A 25,326-nucleotide genomic window follows, 5' to 3' on the forward strand; every position below is an offset into this window, starting at 1 on the left:
GAGATGGGAATTTTTCTACATGGACCATATTTGCAGACTGGCATTGTTTAGGGGTTCATCCTTGTTTTAATTCCCAATTTTTTTTTTAAAAAAAGCCATTTTACCCTATTAAAATGTGCACTGTTCCAAATGCGGCAAATTCCATTTTATACCTTTTACTGTATTTGAATAACCCCTTTTATATATATATAAAATTGTCCAATTATGCTTGGAAGCACCCATCCCGAGCAAATGCATTAGAATGATTAAAAATGTGTCTTAAAACCCATTAATGTACCTTTAATGGGAGTTCAAAAAAAATCTATTACAGAAAAGAACAGGAATTTTTTAAAAAAATAGATTGTTAATGTGATGATTTAATTATTGTTAAAATAACACATTCTAAAGTTAACAAATCAATTTCTGCCACCAGACGTCATAAGGAAAGACAAGCAGTCCTGGCATTCTCAGTCACGTCGAGCTTCACTTGCTACTACTGCGCATGAGCAATATCGTCGGGCAAAATCTTTCGCGGCGAGTCATAGAGTCATTAAGTTTGTCCTTTCTGACCTCCCGTAGGTCTCTCCGTTTTGTTTTTTTCCTTTCCTCCCTTTGGGGTAAGTATGGTGGAGCGGGCCGGGAGTTCCGCGGAGTCTCTTCGCTACGCGGAGTACGTAGCCCGGAGCGCAGGCGGCAGTAGCAGCAGCGGCAGCGGCGGCGGCCGAGGGCCGGACATCAACTACGGCCTGGTCAGTGTCGGGGTTGCGGGACTGCCGTAGAGAGCACCGGCCTATCGTTTAAAGCGTGATTGTTACCGGTCTCTTTTGAGCATGCGCAGTCGTGTCTCTGAAGCGGCTTGGAGAAGGCGTGTGGGCGCCTGTCAACGCGTTCGCAGTTCGCTTTCCCTAGCGCATGCGCAGAGGGCTTCATTTCTGTGTCAGTTTTATGAACTCTGGCTGCTGAAGCCATAAAGCAGAATTCTTCTATTAATAAATAAGAGTTAACTTATTATGAAGATCCATAGGAGATAATAGTATGATTTAAGTATTTCAGATATACTGTATTGTGGGGGTTTTTTATTTTTAAAAAAACAAATACAGGATCTGGTCTGGTTGAAAGGTGGATGGGAGACCACCAGGCAATGCTTAGATTAGGAAATGGGAAAACATTCCTGAAGAAGGAGGTGGTGACCATTCCTGCATTTTTGCATAAAAACTATTCTGCTTAGGAGTTACCTGTACTTGCATAGATCAAACATAATCCATTATAATGCAGTGTGGTCATTGAAGTGTTGTATTAAACTTCACATGTACAAGAACCCATTGGATGTGTATAATGGCTGTTGGTTTCCTTTTGCTTTCCTGGTACCGTTATATAATTTTATTAAAGAAGTCATAACAATTGGCAAGTTTGACTGGTCTCGGAGAGCAAAGCATGGTCAGATATACTTCCCCTGGGTGTGGAGGTTTGACTGGGATATTGAAAAATCATCTCAGAAAAAGATATGGCAAAACTGTACTTTTGCCAAGAGCATTGAATTGTATCCAGGTCGTTTCTGCGACTAAAGGTCAGCTCTGAGATGCTTTGACCCTTCCTTCCTTCCTCTTCCCTCCTCTCTCTCTCTCTCTCTTTCTTTATTTCCTTCCTTCCTTTCTTTTCTTTCTTTCTTTCTTTCTTTCTTTCTTTCTTTCTTTCTTTCTTTCTTTCTTTCTTTCTTTCTTTCTTTCTTTCCATACACCTCCCTCCCTCCTTCCTTCCTTCCTTCCTTCCTTCCTTCCTTCCTTCCTTCCTTCCTTCCTTTCCCAGTCCTAATTTCAAGCAGGGGGGGAAAAAAAGCTTCAGTTGATATATGCCTGAGGAGTTGTGTCAAGGGCTTGAATATTGCCTGTGATGTAACAGTTGAACCTCTTGTTAAAACAAGCATGACTTGAAATAGTGCAATAGAAACAGCCTGATTAATTTCATTTCTCCTTCTTTGCTCTGCCATTCCTTCTCTAATCATTGACAACTTGCCACTGATTTCACTGGAAATGTTGCATTGTTTCCTAGGGACGTGGCGAGGTGAATTCCAATCCACAGCAAAATTAATGATTAAAAATGGGTTAATCCTTCAGATGCCTCTCTAAACTCTTCTTAAGCCACTTTGTTGGATTAGCAGGGGCTGCCTATCCCTATCCCAGGATTTCTCAACCTTGGCAAGTTTTATGACTTGTGGACTTCAACTCCCAGAATTCCTCAGCCAGGCACGGGATGGTGGGGAATGGAAGGATTTCTACTCCTGAGGACACAGAAAATCCTCCAAGTGGCCTCAACGACTCTCTAAAAGGATGCAAATGACCAGCTGTCTTGAAGGAACATAAATCCGTTCGTTCTCTACCTTCCAGTCAGAGCTAAAGAAGCTCCTTGGATAAGAAGCGAAACGTCTTCAAAGAAAAACAGTGAGGACAATCAACCAGTGGAACAGCTTGCCTCCAGAAATCATGAGTGCTCCATCACCGGAGGTTTTTAAGAAGAGACTAGACAGTCACCTGTCTGAGATGGTGTAGGTTCTCCTGCTTGAGCAGGGGGCTGGACTAGAAGACCTCCAAGGTCCCTTCCAGCTCTACTCTATTCTAAAAACAAGAAAGTCCAGTTGCCTCCTGAAAAAGCATCTTTGGGACCTCTGCCTAAAACATTTACTGCTCCATCATTCGTACCACATCCAGTAACAATTCAGTCAGGCCCTAGTATTTTCAGATCAATTCCTCCCGGGCCAGTGTGGACGGACCCTAGCCAAATAAATTAATTTGCAAACCCAGAAAATCAGCATGGAAGCAGAGCTTGGGCTGAGAATTATTTCCAGACAGGGCAGTTGCAGAGAGCCATTCCACGTCCTTGGTTTTTATTTATCTGTCTTTTTTTTAAGTTTGTGCTATCAGCTCTTCGGAGAAGCAGAGAGAGTCCACTGATGTCCAAAAGGATTCATTTATGTGCCCAGTGCTGAGTTTCATGCTGCCTGTGGCCCCATTTCTTTTTCCCTTTAAATCTTAGAAACTGGATGTCCTCTCTTTGTCCTGAAAAGCTTCTAATTGAGGTTGTTTATGGAGACTTACAGGCAATTTAGCATACGGTGTTTATTTCATAGAGGACACACATTATTTATGTCTCCGGCAAGCCAATTTTACAAGTGTAGTCAAGTGTTTGAAGAAAAAAAAAATGGCTTTGGAAAAATTTAAAGGGATCCCGGAGCTGTCGGCATCGCTGCCATAATAGCTGTATGTGTTCCATGTAAATTTCCCAAGCGCTTTTTAGGATAATTGTCACCACACTTAATGTATATCTTCTGGCAGTAATATAAACATTACGCTGAAGGGTTCAGCTTTTATATTTCTGCAAATATGTAAATAAATTCTCACGTCACCACTTTTAGACAGCGACAGCAAAAATCCATTGCAGTTTCCATCGGCCTACTTAATTTCTTTTCTTTTCTTTCTTTTTTTTAAATGTTAGGAAAACAGCTTCAGTCGAAATAATGGAATAAAGTGCTTGTTTGTTTTTAACCTGTAGCGAAGTTTCTTCATTACGGTGTTAGTAAGGCTTTTTTGCGATAATCTGCTGCCGTGCCAGAATAATTTGTAAGGAACCGGTTAATGAAACGCCTGTCCCCAATTAAAATATTTTATGAATGCATGACGGGAATGCGTACAAAGTTTTGGAAATGATTAACCATGCACAAATGCATTAATCAATCCACATTTTCTTATTTTATTAGTAAGGGGCTTCTTATGGCTACTGTATAAAGCAACTGGGTGCACCTCTGTTGAGAATACCTAGTCCTTTTCAGCTGATGGGCACAGTTACAATTTGAGTGGGAGTTGTCAGTACTTCCTAAAAATTTATCCCAGACAGCTATATCCTAAATGCACTTTTTCAAAAGGCATCAGGACTTTGTTTTCCTTGAAGACGTTTTGCTTCTCATCCAAGCAGCTTCTTCAGTTCTGGAGAACTGTCCTCCAGAGCCAAAAGAAGCTGCTCAGATGAGAAGCGAAAGGCCTTCAAGGAAAAAAAAACAAAGAAAGTCTAGTTGCCTTTTGAAAAAGCACTTTGGGATAACCGTGACCTGGATAACTTGAGAATGAGCTAGTTTGGTGTAGTGGTTAAAGCATCAGACCGTGAATTCTAGTCCCACTTTGGGCACAAAGCCAGCCGAGCGGCCTTGGGCCAGTCGCTTTCTCTCAGCCCTAGAAAGCAGGCAGTGGCAAACGTTTCTGTGGAAAAACCTTTGCCGAGTAAATTTCAGGGAATGATCAAGTGCAGTTAATACCAATTGAAAAGGGGGGGGGAAAGGAGGAGTATTTTTTCTCCAGCACTGAAAAAACGTCCCAACAATAATCTTTTAGGATGCCTAAAATCATCCAGTGGTAGCCATCTATCCATAACTGAGTGGAACTCTGCTCTCTTGAATCCTACTGGAAGATCATTAAAGAGAGAAACAACCTAGAACTAAGGAGAATTTTTCTGACAGCGTGAACAATTAAATCAGGGGAACAGTCTCAATGCTGCTAACATCTCGGATTTTTTTTTTTTTTGCATTGACCACAGATGGAAATGTAGCCATCTTTCTTCCTTTCGCTTTTAGAATTAGATGACGCTGGGAGGGGGGAGATCTGACTGAGAGTCCAGCTCGACATAGCAACACTAAACGTAGCGTGAGAATCAAGGTTACTGAGCCCAGAGCTGATAAAGAATTGGCAGGCTGGAGAGCTGGAGGGGAAACCTGCGCTTCAAGCTAATTGGGGGATGAGATTTGTGACTGTTAATTGGGGGAGGGAATTGTGCTTTGGTACCAGGTGCCCAGGCGAGGAGGAATTCGGTTTTCGGCTTCAATTATGTAAGTGCCAGTATTATGCTACTCGAATAAAAGATCTTTAAGGTAAACAATGCCTTGAGGTTCTTTTGAAGGGTTTCATCTGTCGGAACCATGATGAACGACTTGCCTCCTGGACTTGTGCGTGCTCCATCACTGGAGGTTTTCAAAAATAGACTGGACCACCATTTAACCAGGATGGTATAACGTGTCCTGCCTTGAGCAGGGGGTTGGACTAGAAGATCTTCCAGGTCCCTTGCAGCCCTAGGATTCTATGTTCTGTGTTATAATTTATTGAGGCTTTTTTTAAAAAAAATCTGCCTGGCTGAGGAATTCTGGGAGTTGAAGTCCACAAGTCATCAAAGGTCCAGGTTTGAAGACCCCCCTGACCTAGACCATTTCGGACAAGTTTGCAAATCTCATGTGTGAGTCGGCAGCATTTCTCAAACATGTTTTATCCCAGCGGGCCTTGCGTGTGGGCCCTTGTACAAGGCCTGAAAAAGGCGGACAAGTGTGATGTTTTCCCATGACTGATTTTTAAAAAGTCCTGTTCTTCTTTCTTGGACTGTGATTGCCGTAGCCGGCATTTTGTACGTTTTAACCAGATCGAAAATAAAAAAAAAGGCCTCTTCAATAACCCATAAAAACTCAAACCAGGCAACGTTGTGTATCTATACGTTCCTCGGGCCACTTTCGGTTGATAAAAGCCAAATACTGGCATCCATAAATTAATCCTGTCTGGATTCCAGAACCAACGGCTGAGTTTCCCATCTTACACACCTCTGATTTATCTGGATGAAGGATCGGCTTGTTTGCTTTTATACAGCTCCAAATTGGAACACTTAATCAATACTTCCACGCCTTCCCTTGAATTCATGGTTAAAAACCTGGAGATAAGACAGAGTGATGAATCGTTAACATAGAGATAACATCTTAGCCCAGATCTTACATTGGTTCTTGGTGCTGTCTTGTCAATGTTAAAAGCAGAGGTGACAAAATGTGATCCCACATGGAATTAAGGAGGAATTTCCTGACAGCGAGGACCATTAATCAGCGGAACAACCTGCCTCCAGACGTTGTGGGTGCTCCATAAGAAGAGGTTGAGCAACGGTTTGTCTGAAATTTTATGAATTTAGAATAACAGAGTTGGAAGGGACCTTGGAGGTCTTCTAGTCCAGCCCCCTGCTCAGGCAGGAAAATCCTGCTCCATTTCAGACAAGTGGTTGTCCAGTCTCTTCTTAAAAAACGTCCAATGTTGGAGCATTCACCGCTTCTGGAGATTCGCAACTTCAGGAAATTTCTCCTTAGTTCTAGGTGGTTTCTCTCCTTGATTAGTTTCCATCCATTGCTTCTTGTCCAGGATAAATAATAACATAATAGCAGAGTTGGAAGGCACCTTGGAGGTCATCTAGTCCAACCCCATGCTCAGGCAGGAAACCCTATAGCATTTCAGACAAATGGTTGTCTAATCTTTTCTTTGAAAACTCCAGTGTTGGAGCATTCACTACTTCTGGAGGCAGCTTGTTCCACTGATTAATTGTTCTAACAGGAAGTTTCTCCTTAGTTCTAGGTTGCTTCTCTCCTTGATTAGTTTCCATCCTTTGCTTCTTATTCTGGTGGAAAAGAATGGTATACATTTAGGGTGGTATAAGTATAGGGTTTCCTGCCTGAGCAGGGGGTTGGACTAGAAGACCTCCAGGGTCCCTTCCAACTTTGTTATTCTAAATTTGTAAAATGTCAGACAAATTGTTGCTGAATCTCTTCTTTTGGAGCACCCACAATTTCTGGCTGGTTTTTATTTTGGCTGGGGAATTCTGGGGGTTGAGGTCCATCCTGGAAGTCAAAGAATATGAATATAGAATAGAGTTCCTAAATAACTTTTCTTTCCGGAAGAATCTACCATGTTCTTGACCTTTGCCCTCTAAGCACCCTAAAAAAATACGCCGTGGTATTTAAGGCGCTGAAGATCTAAGAAGTGTTTGTTTTTTTCCCCAAACTTGGCCATTTTAAGACCTGTGGACTTCAACTCCCAGAATTCCTCAGCTAGTCACTGTAAAGTTGCCCAGTTTGAACTATTGACCAAGGAAAAAAAAGGGCTATAAGTTTTTCCAAGCACTGTTTGGGATGATCAAGACTATAATATTTTTATTGCTAACCAGATAGGAAGTCCGTCTGAAGCCAGTCCCTTAATGCGAGACCTAGCCCTAATGTAACTTTTCTGGGGAAAGTTGTCATTTTAGAATTGCCATTGTTTTTAGGATTATTGGTAAGGAAAGAGGGAAGAGGGTCTGTTTTGTGTGTATTAAAATGTGCAAAATCTTCGTGCGTTTTAATTTAGGCAAGCAAAGGTCTGCACGTTCGATTTTTAAGAAGTGATTTTGGGGGGGAGTTTGAGAAAAATATGCATGTAGTTTGTTGCCATCACTCTTATTTCCGATGCATTTTTGGGAAAACGTGTTTACTGCTTTGAGTGAGTTAAAGACCATCTGGTTAGTTGCCTGCCATCAGAGCTGGTCATAACATGCCACTTTCTTCCTGATGAATATAGTCAGTCCCTTTACTTTGTGTATTAAGTACTCTGAAACTCTTTGATCACACAATATAAAATCACACACATCTCTCTCTCTCTCTTTCTCTCTGTCTCTCTCATGGTTTTTTTCTTGGTGTGTGTCCTACATGGGCAAGAACAGCAAACATCACCTTTTCCCATTAACTAAATGAGCAGTCTAATTACTGTGTGTCTTGTATTGTAAGAATTAATGTTTGTAAACTATTTCAAGAGGCTTAGATTAAAGATGCTGTACAAGTGGAAAGAATTATTCTTGAAAATGAGGAGTTGGGTCTCTTGTAAGAAGGCAAAACATGACAAGAATTCCAACAGTGAACTGTAATCACTTGAAGTGCATCAGCGGGGCTGTTAGGAATATTAATGGGATTCCTTACAGAATGAAAGCAAGCTCTGAATAATTAGCCTTGTGGAATAAACAGAAGCTGCCTTCAGGAGCACGTCTTCCCAGAGTTCATGGCTCTCCGTGCATCCATATGCGGGTATTCAGGGTTGTCTCTATCAAGATAGATAGATAGGTAGGTAGGTAGGTAGGTAGATAGATAGATAGATAGATAGATAGATAGATAGATAGATAGATATAAAGAGAGATAATAGAGAGAGAGATAATAGAGATAATAGATAGATAAAGAGAGATAATAGAGAGAATAGAGAGAGGTAATAGAGATAAAGAGAGATAATAGATAATAGAGAGATAGAGATAATAGAGATAATAGATATAGAGAGATAATAGAGATAAAGAGAGATAATAGATAATAGAGAGATAGAGATAATAGAGATAATAGATATAGAGAGATAATAGAGATAAAGAGAGATAATAGATAATAGATAATAGAGATAAAGAGAGAGAGATAAGAGAGATAATAGAGAGATAAGAGAGAGAACAGATAAAGAGAGATAATAGATAATAGAGATAAAGAGAGATAATAGAGAGAGATAATACAGATAATAGAGATAGAGATAATAGAGAGATAATAGAGATCATAGATAGATAGAATAAATAGATAATAGAGGTAATAGATAATAGAGAGATAATAGAGATAAGAGATAGACATAATAGAGACATAATAGATAAGAGATAATAGAGATAGATAGATAGATAGATAGATAGATGATAGAATAGAGAGATAATAGAGGTAGAGATAGAAATAGAGAGATAATAGAGATAGAGATAAACAGAGATAATACATAGAGAGATAATAGAGATAATAAGAGATGATAGATAGAATAGCGAGATAATAGATAATAGATGTTTTATATATATATATATATATATATATATATATATATATATATATATATATATATAGAGAGAGAGAGAGAGAGAGAGAGAGAGAGAGAGAGAAGGGGGGAGGGAAAGATAATAGAGATAATAGAGATAATAGATAAAGAGAGATAATTATTAATTGTTTATTATAATAGAGGTAATAGATGGATAAAGAGATGATAGACATAGAGTAGGTAGAATAGATGATAGATAATGATAGATAGATAATAGATGATAGATATAGGTAGATAAAATTGATGATACAGATTAGAAGTCCACATTTTTCTTGTCGGTATCTGAAGTTTTTTAATTTAAAAAATTGAGTCTGATCATTTTGCAAGTGACGTTTCTATTTTTCTCCAGGATATTAGTGTCAGATTTCTAAATTTCTTCCTCCTTCTTCTCTTCCTCCTTCCATTTTTTAATAGGCCCGATCTGTCATCGGAGTCGGTCTGGGCATAGCAGCGGTTGCCTTTGGAGGTTAGTATGAAGAAAGTGCTTAAGGATAAAATGCTGCACGTTCACGTAATGCAATTTATTAAGGGGGAAAAAAATTCAGGAAGATCACCAGTCCACCAAAGCAAAGCTGCCTTTCGGTTGACTTTGGCCCCTGGTGGCTGCGGCTCTGAGGCAATTGGGGACACGTCATTTTGAATAACTTGTTGATTGACGGGGGAGTTTTCAGTTACTCCGAGTCACAACTAATGTCTTGTTCATGGATGGGAGGGATTTGGGGCAGGATCAGCCTCCTGTACATTATGGTTTTGGAACAAATGGCAGGAAAAAAACCCAAAGGCCTTCCTGAATGACACCATAAACTGGGCCTTGAGCTAAATACAGGTAGTACCTCGACTTGCAACCATAACCGAGCCCAGATTTTCTCTGGCAAGGCCTTTCTTGTCCCGGTTGTTAAGTGAATCACCGCAGTTCTTAAGTGAGTAACCTGGTTGTCAAGTGGATCTGGCTTCCCCATTGGCTTTGCTCGTCAGAAGGTCACAAAAGGGGATCACGTGACCCGGGGGACGCTGCATCCGCCATAAGTACATGCCAGTTGCCAAGCCTCTGGATTTTGATCAGGTGATCGCGGGGTTGAGTGAAAAACGGTCGTAAGTCACTTTTTTCAGTGCCGTTGTAACTTCGAACGGACACTCAAGTGAAGTTTTGTAAGTGGAGGACTAACCTACACATGTTTCAAAACCTGAGATTCCTGCCCAGTATAAAATAAGTTAATACACAACGTTGCTCTGTGAAATTTCAGGAGAGGAATTTGGTCGAAATAGAGTCAGACGATAAAGAGTTAGGATTTTTAAAATGATAGATGGATGGATGGATGGATGGATGGATGGATGGATAGATAGATAGATAGATAGACAGACAGACAGACAGACAGACAGACAGACAGACAGACAGACAGACAGACAGGATAGATATGAAAGAAAGAAGAAAGGTAAAGGAAAAAAAGGTAAGTAGAGATAGATAGATAGATAGATAGATAGATAGATAGATAGATAGATGATAGATAGGTTATAGATAAATGATAGCTAGATGATATAGATGGATGATGATATAGATGATAGATAAATGATAGACAAGATAGACATGAAAGAAAAAAAAGAAAAAGATAAGTAGAGATAGATAAAAGGATAGATAAGATAGATGAAAGAGAAAGATAGATAGATACATAGATAGATAGATAACCTTTATTGTCATTTTTTTTACTGTGGGCCCTATGGCACCCATTAAAAATGAAATTTAGTTGCTTGCTCTCAAAGTGTATACATAACACAAATTTCAACATACTATATACAACATATGTATAGACCTACACCCTTACATATAAGTAACATATAAATATTAGTCACTGTCCATCTTGAATACACAACGGAAAGAACAAATATTTTTCCTGAAAGAGATATTTCCCCTGTAACGCTGTAAAAATGAAGCCTATTTTCACCTGCCAATTTTTCATTCCCGCCGGATTGAACCTGTCTCCAACACCAGTCACCGGGGCAAACTTGTCTGAATAGAAAAAAGGGCACCAGCATCTGCTAAAATAAATAAATAAATAAAAAATAGATACTGCTAATGTTGTATCCTTCTTTAGCAGACACACAGATGTTAAGTTGCCTTTGGTTTCAATACTTTCTAGGTCGTTTTGCATTCCAGCTGAGGAAACCGCTAGAAGACATTTTATCCGAGGTAGCGAGAAAAATTTCAGCTACTGTAAGTTGAAAGCTTCAATTATCTTTCATTTCATTAGAAGAACAAGCAAACCCCACCCCCCACCCCGCCTTTTTTTAAAGGCAACTTGGTAGAGTTGTTCAGAGCTTCCGTGATTCGGTTTGACGGGGCTTTGATTAAATTGGAGCAGATCTGAGAACTGAAGTTCTGGCCTGGATTCATTGATTGATTGATTAAATTTTTATGCCATCCTTTTTCCCTCTTAGATAACCTGGTGGATGAACATCTGCCTATCTCTGCCTCTGCCTGTCTGTCTATTTGTATCTTTATCTCTATCTCTCTGTCTTTATATCTCTAATCTATCTATCTATCTATCTATCTATCTATCTATCTATCTATCTATCTATCTATCATCTATCCTACCTACCTACCTACCTATCTGCCTCCATCTCCGCCTATCTGTCTGTATCTTTATCTCATATATTTTTAATTTTTTTTATTTTAATTCCATTTATATCCCGCCCTTCTCCGAAGACTCAGGGCGGCTTACAAGCTTAGCAGTAGCCTTCATTCTATGTATATGCCTGCTTATTAGGGCTTTCACACACACCCTAAGTGGCATTATTACAAAGTAATATATACAAACACTGTCTTTTTCTAGCTATTATTTGTCTTTCTATCTCTCTCTCTCTGATATGTCTCTCTGTTTCTATCTATCCATCCATCCACCTATCCTCTCTCTCTCTCTCTCTCTCTCTCTCTCTCTCTCTCTCTCTCTCTCTCTCTCTCTCTCTCTCTCTCTCTCTCTCTCTCTCTCTCTCCCTCTCTCTCTCTCTCTCCCTCTGCTTATCTGTCTGTCTATCCGTATCTTTATCTCTACATTTAGGCAGGAAAAATCAAATGCACAGGTATAGTGTGGGTGGTACCTTGCTCAATAGTAGTAACTGTGAGAGGGATCTCGGAGTCCTAGTAGACAATCACTTCAATATGAGCCAGCAGTGTGCTGCATCTGCCAAAAAAGCCAACACAGTGCTAGGCTGCATTAACAGAGGGATAGAAGCAAGATCACATGAAGTACTAATACCACTTTACAAGGCCTTGGTAAGGCCACACCTGGAATACGTCATCCAGTTTTGGTCACCACGATGTAAAAAAGATGTCAAGACTCTAGAAAGAGTACAGAGAAGAGCAACAAAGATGATCAGGGGACAGGAGGTTAAAACATATAAGGAACGGCTGCTGGAATTGGGTATGTGTAGTTTAATGAAGAGAAGGACGAGGGGTGACATGATAGCAGTGTTCCAATATCTCAGGGGCTGCCCCAATGAAGAGGGAGTCAAGCTCTTCTCCAAAGCACCTGAAGGCAGGAGAAGAAGCAACAGATGAAAACTAACCAAGGAGAGAAGCAACCTAGAACTAAGGAGGCACTTCCTGACAGTGAGGACAGTTAACCAGTGGAACCACCTGCCTCCAGAAGCTGTGAATGCTCCAACACTGGAAGTTTTTAAGAAGGGAATGGACAACCATTTGTCTGAAATGGTATAGGGTTTCCTGCCTTAGCAGGGGGTTGGACTAGATGACCTCCAAGGTCCCTTCCAACTACTTCTTCTTCTTCTTCTTCTTCTTCTTCTTCTTCTTCTTCTTCTTCTTCTTCTTCTTCTTCTTCTTCTTCTTCTTCTTCTTCTTCTTCTTCTTCTTCTTCTCCTTCTCCTTCTCCTTCTCCTTCTCCTCCTTCTCCTTCTCCTTCTCCTTCTCCTTCTCCTTCTCCTTCTCCTTCTCCTTCTCCTCCTCCTCCTCCTCCTCCTCCTCCTCCTCCTCCTCCTCCTCCTCCTCCTCCTCCTCCTTCTTCTTCTTCTTCTTCTTCTTCTTTTTCTTCTTCTTCTTCTTCTTCTTCTTCTTATTATTATTATTATTATTATTATTATTATTATTATTATTATTATTATTATTATTATTATTATTTGTCTATATCTCCTGTCTGTCTGTCTGTCTGTCTATCTATCTATCTATCTATCTATCTATCTATCTATCTATCTATCCATCCATCCATCTATCTATCTATCTGTCATCTATTTGGCTTTCTGTTTCTGTGCCTCTTTTCTCACTCTAGCTGGTAGGATCTGCTTGCTGTGCAACTACTCCCCTCCATTTGGAGAGCTGGGGAGGGCATGAAAAGCTGGGCCCTTCTCTTCTGCTCGCTCCTGGGTGAGGCAGAAGCTCTGCCCAGCTCCATCTATTATTAAAAATCCTATTTGTCTCTGACCTCAATCCCCCGTTCGTCTCTTTGCGTCTGCCTAATCTCCCTCCACCCGGCTGGCTTGCTCCTTCCCTTTCAACTCCTCTCCTCTTCAATTCGCTCCACTCCCCCTCCCCAGCTTTTATACATACACGTATTTCTTTTTTCTTTCTTTTTTTTTTTTAAAAAGCACCCTTCTATTACCTATCCCTTGTCTGTTTCTCTTTCGAAGGAGTAGCTCTGACCGAACCCCGAGCGTGCATTTGATAAAACGCGGCCTGTTCTTACATCCAGGTCAATTATGTAGGCAGTAGTCATAGCTCTCAGAATGTTTTAACTAAATTAGTTTCTCCTACTCATCAATGTGGATGCGGTCTAAGGGACCGTCGAGAAGTAGCGAGCCGTTGGCCGTGGGACCCGGATTGGGAAGACGAATGTCTATGGGCCATTCTGCTAGTCAGAGGAGGACATTCTTGCTAGCCCTCACTGGCTCTCCAATAACTTCAGAGGCTACTAAAAGGCTACTCATAAGAGCTGGTGCTGTTCTCCTCAGCCTTGTCATATCTGGTTGCTGGTGAGTGGGGAGCATCCTTATGCTTCGTTTTCTGCAGCTTTGAAAGAAGACACCGCCCTGAGCTGTGGTGAGAAGACGTGAAGGAGTCAGAGAGGGTTGCAACCACCATTCAAGCAGAGGTCACTTGCGTTGACAGGAGTGTAGTGAGCCTCGCCTAAAGAGTAGGGTGTGTTAAGGGAAAAAACATCTCTACCAGCTGTGGAAGAAATGAGTTGGGAGGGCCACAAGTTACTCCACAACTGACAGCAGCTCATTTAGGGACCGTCCAAAGTCACAACGGCACTAAAGAACGTGACTTGCGGCTGATTTTCACCGTTGCAAACTTGGCAGCGTTTCCCCATGATCCCGCGATGAAAATTCGGCCCCTTGGCAGCTGGTTCGTATTTATGACGGTCACTGTGTCCCAAGGTCATGGGAACCGTGGTGGTGCAGTGGTTAGAATGCAGTATTGCAGGCTGTTTCTGCTGACTGCCGGCTGCTTGCAGTTCAGCAGTTCGATCCTGACCATCAAAAGGTTGACTTAGCCTTCCATCCTTCCCAGGTCGGTAAAATGAGGACCCAGATTGTTGGGGGGCAAAAGGCTGACTGTAAACCGCTTAGATGAGGCTGTAAAGCACTGTGAAGCGGTATATAAATCTAAGGGCTGTTGCTATCATTCCTTCCTTCCTTCCTTCCTTCCTTCCTTCCTTCCTTCCTTCCTTCCTTCCTTCCTTCCTTCCTTCCTGTTAGAATGCAGCATGGCAGGCTGACTCTGGCCACAGCCAGGAGTTCAATCCTGATCAGCTCAAGGTTGACTCAGCCTTCCAAGGTGGGTAAAATGAAAACAGCCCCCTCTAAGCGGTTTACAGAGTCAGCCTGTTGCCCCTAACAATCCGGGTCCTCATTTTACCGACCACGGAAGGATGGAAGGCTGAGTCAATCTTGAGCCGGTCAGGATCGAACTCCTGGCAGTGTGCAGAGTCCACCTGCAATATTGTATTCTTAGCTACTGCGCCACCCCAGCTCAAGCAAGAGGCCCTATACCATTTCGGACAAATGGGTGACCAGTCTCTTCATAAAAACTCCAGTGTTGGAGCACCCACTTCTGGTGGCAAGCCGTTCCACCGGTTAATGGTCCTCACTGTCAAGAAATTCCTCCTTTGTTCCAGGTTGCTTCTCTCCTTGATTAGTTTCCATCCGTTGCTTCTTGTCCTGCCTTCAGGGGCTTTGGAGAATAGCTTGACCCCCAATTCTTCTTTGTGGCAGCCCCTTAGCTTCCTTATTTAGCTTGTTTTATTATTTTGCTTGCTTTGCAGCTTCTCATTATTAGTCCTCCACCCCAAAGGCAGCTTGGGGAGATGTCGTTCTTGCAGCTCTCGCTGTTATTAATTCTAGGCCACAAAAGGCAATTTTATCCAACTGGCTTCCAGTTCTTAAATTTATGAATGGCCAGAAGCCGGCCGGTCAACCTTGAAAGTTCACTCCTTCTGGATATGGAGCAAAAAAAAAAAAAACCCAACACCCAGAGAAAGTAACTTGAAATTTGTGGAATTAGCATTTCCCTTGATGGACACTAATTTGGAGACAGCCTTATCCCAGCAGCTTAGATTTTCTGCTTTGGAAGGAGGTTCAATGCGCCAGCTGCAAGCTTGTTAAAAATTAAAGAGAGATTTCTCTTTGCTTTTTGCCCCAGGCAGATATAACATCCTCAAAAGTGATGGGTATTCTGGGTGTCAGCAGGAAACAAAACCCAGTGAACAAGCCCTTATTTTTTTAATGCTAATTCTTTCTTTCCTTTTAAGCAAGTCTTCCCTTCCCTTCTTCCCTTCCTAACACAACTGTGTCTCGACAACGTGCCTTTCCGCGCACGTTGATGAAAACGAGGCCAAGGTGACTGGCTCATTTGGTTGTTCGCCTAAGCGTCCGAATTTTGACCACGTAACCGTGGAGGATGCTGCAAGTGTGAAAAACGGGTCGTATGTCACTTTCGGATGGCCACTAAGCAGACTGTCGTAAGTGGAGGACTGCCTGCACAGCGAAACTCAGTTTTATGGTCCGTCCAAACGGAGGGTTTTGGGTGCGAAGGACGACATTCTTGCGTGGACCTTCAAGGTATTTCCAAAGCAGTCCTTAACAATTGACACTCCCCCCCTCCCTTTGCCATCGTTTCCGTAATTCCCTAATTGTGGCCATTAACTTCATTTGTGGCCATTTACCCTACTCCCGCATTGTTGCAATTTCACAAATGAATAGACGGGACGCCGGCGACTAAATTACATCAGTTACCGCACGATGTAAATTAAGTTAATTACGTAAAAAATAAAAAAAATAAAAGTCACATTTCGTGTGTATTAATGAACACCTGTTTCTCCTAATTGCTCGGTTAAAAAAATTGGGGTTTTACCCTACAGGAGACTCCATCGTCTTTCCCCACAATGCCAAAAAGGGGAGGAGGGGGAAATAAAGAGGGGAGGGGGGGAAAGAAACCAGGCTTCTCTCTTCCCCTTTGATTCCTTAATGGGGTTTCCCCAAATTTGAACGGGCCCAGCAAGAACTTCAAAGTCACCCGTGGAAGGAATAAAAAAGGCTTTCACTGTTCCACTTGGATATATGCCCGTTAGTACTAATTGTTTCATCAACCAATCAGTTTGTTCTCTTGCTGTTTCTCCTGCTTGAGCAGGGGGTTGGACTAGAAGACCTCCAAGGTCCCTTTCAGCTCTATTCCATTCCATTCCATATTTTCTTTGTTCTGTTCTGTTCTGTTCTGTTCTATTCTATTCTATTCTATTCTATTCCATTCCATTCCATTCCATTCCATTCCATTCCATTCCATTCCATTCCATTCTATTCTATTCTATTCTATTCTATTCTATTCTATTCTATTCTATTCTATTCTATTCTATTCTATTCTATTCTATTCTCTATATTCTACATTCTGTTAGGTTAGGTTATGTTATGTTCTATTGCTATTCTGTTCTGTTCTGTTCTATTCCATTCCATTCTCTTTTTATCTTCTCTTCTCTTCTGCTCTATTTCTCTTCTCTTCTCTTCTCTTCTCTTCTCTTCTCTTCTCTTCTCTTCTCTTCTATTCTATTCTATTCTATTCTATTCTATTCTATTCTATTCTATTGCTATTCTTTTTTCTGTTCTATTCTATTCTATTCTATTCTATTCTATTCTATTCTATTCTATTCTATTCTATTCTATTCTATTCTATTCTATTCTATTCTATTCTATTCTATTCTATTCTCTATATTCTACATTCTGTTAGGTTAGGTTATGTTATGTTCTATTGCTATTCTGTTCTGTTCTGTTCTATTCCATTCCATTCTCTTTTTATCTTCTCTTCTCTTCTGCTCTATTTCTCTTCTCTTCTCTTCTCTTCTCTTCTCTTCTCTTCTCTTCTCTTCTCTTCTCTTCTCTTCTCTTCTGTTCTATTCTATTCTATTCTATTCTATTCTATTCTATTCTATTCTATTCTATTCTATTGCTATTCTTTTTTCTGTTCTATTCTGTTCTATTCTATTCTATTCTATTCTATTCTATTCTATTCTATTCTATTCTATTCTATTCTATTCTATTCTTTTTTCTGTTCTATTCTATTCTATTCTATTCTATTCTATTCTATTCTATTCTATTCTATTCTATTCTATTCTATTCTATTCTATTCTATTCTATTCTATTCTATTCTATTAGAAATGTAGGATGGGACCAACATCTTGAAAACCTCCTGTGGCCGGCATCCCATATTTATTTCCCTTTCGTTTGTTCCCGGTGGATGTCTTCCCTTTTTCTGTTTTTAAATTATTCCTGATTTTCCTTTCTACCATCCCTTTTCAGCTCCTCAATCGGAATGGAGCTGGAAGGGATCTTTGAGGTCTTCTAGTCTAGCCCCCTGCTCAGGCAGGAAACCCTATACCAATTCAGACAAGCGACTGTTCAGCCTCTTCTTAAAAACCTCCAGTTTTGGAGTGCCCACGATTTCTGGAGGCAATATCTGTTCCACTGGTTAATTGCCCTCCCTGTCAGGAAGTTTCTCCTTAATTCCAGGTTGCTTCTCTCCTTGATGAGTTTCCATCCATTTTTTTCAATCAGTCCTAGTTACAGTCGTAAGTCAAAAACTGCTAAGCTTGTAAGCCGCCCTGAGTCTTCAGAAAAGGGCGGGATATAAATGGAATTTAAAAAAAAAACACTACCGGTAGATATTTTAAATAGGATCTTCCCTAATTTCTAATACCTGATTCCATGAGACATATAAAATATTCTTTTGTGTTCATTCCTGTGTTTCTTCCTCTCTTTGACAAAGGCAGAGACGGCAGGATGCAAACTTTAGTCTGCCTATGCTGCGTTTGTGTTTTCTTTTTTAAAACTAATTAGCAGCCCCAGATGCCAACTTGGAGATTGAGGACACAGCGCTCCAGGTAAAGTTATTTAATTGTTAACTTGGCTGCTTTTCCCCCCCAAAATATAAATTCTCCCCCCCATCTAGGCTTCCTGCAGACCGTGGTGGTTCTGATTATTCTGGAACCATATTATTTTGTGGCTTTGAAAGAAAACCCTGTCTTTGTGATGGTTCGGAGGCTCCTCTAAATTTCCCTCTTTTATTTTCTTCCCAGGCCGTTTCTTCGTATTACAAAGGCGGATTCGAAGCGAAAATGAACGTTCGGGAGGCTAGCCTGATTTTAGGCATAAGGTAAGCCCTTTGCCTTGAAACCAAGATTGACCCGGAAGAAAGGACAGCGTGAAATTCGCCGGCAGAACGTCCCGCTCAACAGCTATGGACAATTCGAAAATAAATGCCATTTTATGGCTGCCCTTCTGTAGCGCCCTTAAGTTGGCGTCTTTTCATATAGGGTCTTTTATTCAAGGTCAGGGATAGGCAACCTTGGTTCTTTTATGACTTGTGGACTTCAACTCCCAGAATTCTTCAGCCAGCATGGGGGAACTTTGGCCCCTTTATGACTGGTGGACTTCAACTCCCAGAATTCCTGAGCCAGCATGGGGGAACTATGGCCCCTTTATAATTTGTGGACTTCAACTCCCAGAATTCCTGAGCCAGCATGGGGGAACTATGGCCCCTTTATGACTGGTGAACTTCAACTCCCAGAATTCCTGAGCCAGCATGGGGGAACTTTGGCACCTTTATGACTGGTGGACTTCAACTCCCAGAATTCCTGAGCCAGCATGGCTCAGCTTGGAAACTTCTCCCTTTCCCCTCAGCACAGCTGGCTCAGGAATTCTGGGAGTTGAAGTCCACAAGTCCTATAAGAGCCAAGGTTGCCTGCCCCTGTTCAAGGTGTATGCTACAAAATAAAATAATAGCATTTAAATGGGATAACGAGGAATTGAGAAGGATGCAAAGGGAACGCGGGGAGTCGACGACTTTAGTGACGGTCACAACGCTGCCATGGCACTAGAAAAGTGGCTCGTGACCATCTTTCATGGTTACCACCTTTGCTGCATGACCAAAATCCAGATGCTTGGCAACTGGCATGTACTTTTGATGGTTGCAGCATCTTGGGGTCATGTGATCAAAATCTGGACGTTTAGCCACTGGTTCATGTTTATGACGGTTGCAGCGTTCTGGGGTGAGGTGATCCCCTTTTGCAATGGTCCGGCAAGCAAAGTCGAAGGGGAAGTCAGATTCATTTAACAACCTCGTTACTAAATGATCAACCGCAGCGAGTCACGTAACAGCGGTGGCAAGAAAGATTGTAAAGCGGGGCGGAACTCACTTAACGGATGTCTCAGTTACCCACAGAAATCTTGGGCTCAATTGTCATAAGTTGAGGACCACCCGCATAGTTAAATTTGGGTCTTTTTATACAATGGCTTTTGAATCTGTTATGCAAGGTATGTTACAAAATAAAACCATGGCTTTTAAACATAATAAGAGGAATGTGGAAGGAAAGGAAATACGAAATGGTTAACACAGGTTTCACACCTTAATATTTAAAATATTAACCCTGATGTCATTTAAAACTGTGTCAGCTTTAAACATGACACAGAAATTACAAATCTATTTCACTCAAGAGGAAAGAAACCAACCAACCCCAGAGCAGATGGAAGTTTCCTTGTTTCTGACGTTGGGATATTAAAAATATCCCAAAATCATTTCCAGTTGTTGTTTTTTTAAAAAAAAAAAATCTTAAAAGGTGTACTACTGCCTTTCACCACCAGATGGCAAAGATCTCTGGAATTTTATTTCCTGCAGGGATGCAATTGGCTAATTTTTTCCCCCTGCAAGGCTCCTGATTTACGATAAGCACACTAAATATATATTTTACAGCCCATCTGCTGGCAAGGCCAAGATTAGAAGCGCTCACCGGAAAATCATGATTCTGAACCACCCGGACAAAGGTATGTTTTGCGTTGGATAAATATTTGTTGGATAAGTACCATCATCCCATTGCTCTCTCTTAGTCATTATTACCCTGTAAATAATCTCCGGCCAGATTTTATGCGGCCCATTTCAAAGCAAACCATAAAAAAATCGTTTCCATAAAATGCTCGAATAAAACAGATCTAGCCTTCTATGTCAGTTTTTTTAAAAAACGCTTCATTCACGAAATCTCAACCCTAATTAGCTGTCAGGTATATATGGAGATGCTCAAGAACGGAATTTCTGGAACTGGATATCTCCAACTTAGGTTTTGAAGGGAGAAAAATATTAGCCATGACATTGATAAATAATTTTCTTGAGCAGAATCTTTACATTCATAAATAAGGAAGAGGGATACATACAGGTGAAACTCAAAAAATTAGAATATCGTGCAAAAGTTCATTTATTTCAGTGATGCAACTTAAAAGGGGGAAACTAATATATGAGATAGACTCATTACATGCAAAGCTAGATTGTTCAAGCCGTGATTTGCCATAATTGTGATGATTATTTATTTATTTATTATTTATTTAATTTAATTTGTATACCACCCTTCTCCCAAAGGACTCAGGGCGGTGAACAGGGCAATAAATATCAAAATACCGAAATACAAAAATTAAGAACAGATTAAACCATAGTGCCCGATACAATAAATAATAAATAAATTACATTAAAACAATAATTTAAAACCCAAACCCATCAGACCAGGCCGGCTTGTTCAAACAAGTAGGTTTTTAGATCACGCCGGAAGGAGCGAAGGTTGGGAGCCATCCGGAGCTCAACCGGTAAAGAGGTCCAAAGTCCTCTTTTCTGATGAGATTATGGCTTACAGCTCATGAAAACCCCAAATCCACAATCTCAGAAAATTAGAGTATTGTGAAAAGGTGCAATATTCTAGGCTCAAAGTGTCCCACTCTAATCAGCTAATTAAGCCATAACACCTGCAAAGGGTTCCTGAGCCTTTAAATGGTCTCTCAGTCTGGTTCAGTAGGAATCACAATCATGAGGAAGACTGCTGACCTGACAGTTGTGCAGAAAACCATCACTGACACCCTCCATAAGAAGGGAAAGCCTCAAAAGGTCATTGCAAAAGAGGTTGGTTGTTCCCAAAGTGCTGTATCAAAGCACATTAATAGAAAGTTATGTGGAAGGGAAAAGTGTGGAAGAAAAAGGTGCACAAGCAGCAGGGATGACCACAGCCTGGAGAGGATTGTCAGGAAAAGGCCATTCAAAAGTGTTGGGGACTTTCACAAGGAGTGGACTGAGGCTGGAGTCAGTGCATCAAGAGCCACCACACACAGACGGATCCTGGACATGGGCTTCAAATGTCGTATTCCTCTCGTCAAGCCGCTCCTGAACAACAAACAACATCAGAAGCGTCTTACCTGGGCTAAAGAAAAACAGACCTGGTCTGTTGCTCACTGGTCCAAAGTCCTCTTTTCTGATGAGAGCAACTTTTGCATCTCATTTGGAAACCAAGGACCCAGAGTCTGGAGGAAGAATGGAGAGGCACACACTGCAAGATGCTTGAAGTCCAGTGTGAAGTTTCCACACTCTGTGTTGATTTGGGGAGCCATGTCATCTGCTGGTGTTGGTCCACTGTGCTTCATTAAGTCCAGGGTCAACGCAGCCGTCTACCAGGAGATTTTGGAGCACTTCATGCTACCTTCCGCAGACGAGCTTTATGGGGATGCTGACTTCATTTTCCAGCAGGACTTGGCACCTGCCCACACTGCCAAAAGCACCAAAACCTGGTTCAATGACCGTGGGATTACTGTGCTTGATTGGCCAGCAAACCCGCCTGACCTGAACCCCATAGAGAATCTATGGGGCATTGCCAAGAGAAAGATGAGAGGCATGAGACCGAACAATGCAGAAGAGTTGAAGGCCGCTAGTGAAGCATCCTGGTCTTCCATAACCCCTCAGCAGTGCCACAGGCTTCCATGCCACGCCGCATTGAGGCAGTAATTGCTGCAAAAGGGGCCCAAACCAAGTACTGAGTACATACGCATGCTTATACTTTTCAGAGGTCCAATATTGTTCTATGTACACTCCTTGTTTTATTGATTGCATGTAATATTCTAATTTTCTGAGAGTGTGGATTTGGGGTTTTCATGAGCTGTACGCCATAATCATCACAATTATAACAAATCATGGCTTGAACTACCTTGCTTTGCATGTAATGAGTCTATCTCATATATTAGTTTCCCCCTTTAAGTTGCATTACTGAAATAAATGAACTTCTGCATGATATTCTAATTTTTCGAGTTTCACCTGTACATAGATACATACATACACACACACACATGCACATACACACACACATACATACATACACACACACACACACACACACATATATATATACATATATATATATTGAGACCAATGTTATAAAATGACAAATCTGTATTAGTTTTACATGCTGCCAAAGACTGTATCGCTTGTCACAGATGCTTTAATGAGCCAAGTTTTTTTTAATGAAAACAGATCTCCCTGAAAAAGCTCTTATTATAACTTTAACTACACTACAGCTGGTTGAGGAGGAAGCCCATATGTTCATTGATGTACTCTGTACTTGGAAACAACAGATGGTTGACAGTTGCACAGTATTTAAAAAGCCCAAAACGGGGTGGGGAGTGAAGATTTTTGTACATATATGTGTGTGTGTGTGTGTGTGTGTCTGTGTGTATCCGGCTGACAGATTTATTGTCTGTTCCTTTTCATTGCAGGAATATAAAATTAATTCTGACCTCATTAGGGTGAAAGGTGTAGATGGCTGTTGATTTCGCTGATGGTGCTGATTTAATAAATGACATTATCGGGAGCTTTGTATGCGTCGGGCTTGGCGCAGGGACAGGCAAAAATAAATCTGGATGTAAACAAGAATGATTTGGGATGAAACAAGTATACTTGGATACTTAGTTGTTTGAAAGAGGCTGTTTCCCAGCTAGTGCAGTAAAATGTAGGAAGAAGAGAGCGGGTTTTGCCGATTAGATTGAATACCTCTGGAGCCCTGTCTTTTTATTTTTATACATTTGTAGAATTATACCCGTGGGGTCCTTAATGCTGTCTGAGCTTGGTTATTTTCTGAGCTTGGGGATTCTCGAATCATCCTGGTCCTGGTTGTCCCAAAGGTGCTTTTTCAACAAGCAGCTGGCCTGCCTTAGTTTTTTTTCCCTTGAAGATGTTTCGCTTCTCATCCGAGAAGCTTCTTCGGTTCTGACTCAATGGTGGAGAATGGAAGACTTAATACGTTCCTTACCGTCATCTGGTCGTTTGCGCTTCCTCTGAGTATCGTTGAGGCCACTTGGACAGATGAACGGATCGACCTCCAAGTGGCCTCAGCGACTCTCGAGAGGGAGAGCAAAGGGCCAGACGACTGCGAGGAATATAAATCCTTCCATCCTCCGCCCTTCGGTCAGAACCGAGGAAGCTTCTTGGATGAGAAGGGAAACGTCTTCAAGGAAAAACAAAGAGAGTCCAGTCCGTGCCTCTCGAAAAGGCACCGTTGTAGATGGTTCCTTACCTGGCCAAGTAGCATCCTTGGTGTTAGCAGACTTGGAATTAAAAGTCTGCAATCAAACAAAGAAGTTCAGAGAGCACCAAGGACCCCACAGTTCAACACCGTCCTAAATATATTCTCTTTCAGATTTATATCTGATTCCATAACAAGTTTTTCTTTTGCAAGTCTGGGTTTCTCCGCTCCAAGATTTTTTACCAAGCGGGACTAATTAGCTGGCGCAATCTAATCCACCCAGATAGAAAGTGCTTATGTGGATCGTGAATGCTACGGGTTTGCGCCTAGTAGAGTAAAAACCTCTAAGCCGTTTCAGGTAGTCCTCGGCTTACAACAGTTCATTGAGTGACCATCGGAAGTTACAGCGGAAATTGGAAAAAAGGGACCTAGGACCCTTTTTCACACTGGCGACATTTGGATGTTTGGCAACTGACTCCTATTTCTGACGCCTGCAGTGTCCCCTTTTGCGAGCTTCTGATAAGCATGGTCAAATGGGGAGGCCAGATCCACTTAACAACCGGGTTACTAACTGAATGACTGCAATGATCCGCTTAACAACCGGGTTACTAACTGAAAGACTGCAGCGATCCGCTTAACAACTGGGTTACTTCTGAATGACTGCAGTGATCCGCTTAACAATCGGGTTACTAACTGAAAGACTGCAGCAATCCGCTTAACAACTGGGTTACTTCTGAATGACTGCAGTGATCCGCTTAACAATCGGGTTACTAACTGAAAGACTGCAGCGATCCACCTAACAACCAGGTTACTTCTGAATGACTCGAGTGATCCGCTTAACAACCGGGTTACTAACAAAGACTGCAGAGATCCGCTTAACAACCGGGTTACTAACTGAAAGACTGCAGCGATCCGCTTAACAACCGGGTTACTGACTGAATGACCGCAGCGATCTGCTTAACAACCGGGTTACTGACTGAATGACTGCAGCAATCCGCTTAACAACCGGGTTACTAACTGAATGACTGCAGCGATCCGCTTAACAAATGAGGCAAGGAAGATCATAAAATGGAGCAAATCTGACTGAACAAGTCTCGCTTAGCAACATAAATTCTGGGCTCCATTGTGTTCTCAAGTCAAGGACTACTTGTATAAAAAAAAACTCTTTCCCATAACTATCCGACTGTATTTTTAGGTTAGGTCCGGCATTGTGTATTATTCACTTCTCTCTCTCTTTTTTTTTTCCTTTGAAGGAGGATCACCGTACTTGGCAACCAAAATCAACGAAGCCAAAGACCTGCTGGAATCAATCAGGAAAAATTAGAGATTTTTCACTGCCCATCCGAAAATTTTAAGAAGCCACACTAGAACTTCTTTTGCTTTCTCGTTTGTGTAGGAGGCACAGTACAGAAACCAAACTTTGGGGCTGGTTAATAAAGTTGCAACAGACTTGAAGGTGCCATTTTGGGAAATTCGTAATCAAATCCGGTTCCAGCTCTTCCGATCTCATTTATGGCCTCAGGTGGATATTATCGTGGAAGCGTAAGACCACGAGGCAGAAAAGTTAGGGTTGATGTTATCTTAATAATGTGTCATATCCAGGTTTTCAGGTTTTCATCAGCAAAAAAAAAAAAAGCCTTTCGTTTCCTTGGGAAAATCCGAAGCATTGTAGATTATAATGATTATAACTGTCCAAATTCGAACTCTTGGTCCACCGTGAAAGTTAGGGAAATGGGTGCTTTGGACGTGTGAATCCCCCCCGACCTCACTCTTAGAAAAGTGGGTAGCTCCTCTTTTACCTAGGTTACCCGTCTCGTTTTTAATTTTAATTTTAGAAA

The 25,326-nt window shown here is 41.4% G+C and overlaps 1 protein-coding gene and 1 long non-coding RNA gene across 2 annotated transcripts in view; one reads left to right on the forward strand and one right to left on the reverse strand.

Annotated features, from left to right (window-relative positions):
* Positions 1 to 25,326, reverse strand: part of LOC310640200 — a 272,544-nt gene that overhangs the window by 238,855 nt on the left and 8,363 nt on the right. The window lies entirely within an intron of this gene.
* DNAJC15 (DnaJ heat shock protein family (Hsp40) member C15) lies at positions 490 to 25,326 on the forward strand. Its single transcript, XM_083362361.1, has 6 exons — positions 490 to 728; positions 9,087 to 9,138; positions 10,808 to 10,881; positions 18,245 to 18,321; positions 19,918 to 19,988; positions 24,742 to 25,326. The coding sequence occupies exons 1-6, from the start codon at positions 603 to 605 to the stop codon at positions 24,810 to 24,812; spliced, it is 471 nt and encodes a 156-aa protein (XP_083218487.1). The 5' UTR covers positions 490 to 602; the 3' UTR covers positions 24,813 to 25,326.

The sequence above is a fragment of the Vipera ursinii genome (genome assembly GCF_947247035.1).
Source record: "Vipera ursinii genome assembly, chromosome: 4".
In the NCBI taxonomy this organism is placed as follows: Eukaryota; Metazoa; Chordata; class Lepidosauria; order Squamata; family Viperidae; genus Vipera; species Vipera ursinii.

Coding starts and splice junctions, on each gene's coding strand:
- DNAJC15 (XM_083362361.1), top strand. CDS start 603: ATGGTGGAGCGGGCCGGGAGTTCCGCGGAGTCTCTTCGCTACGCGGAG. Junction 9,139..10,807: donor AGCAGCGGTTGCCTTTGGAG/GTTAGTATGAAG, acceptor AATACTTTCTAG/GTCGTTTTGCATTCCAGCTG. Junction 10,882..18,244: donor CGAGAAAAATTTCAGCTACT/GTAAGTTGAAAG, acceptor TTTTCTTCCCAG/GCCGTTTCTTCGTATTACAA.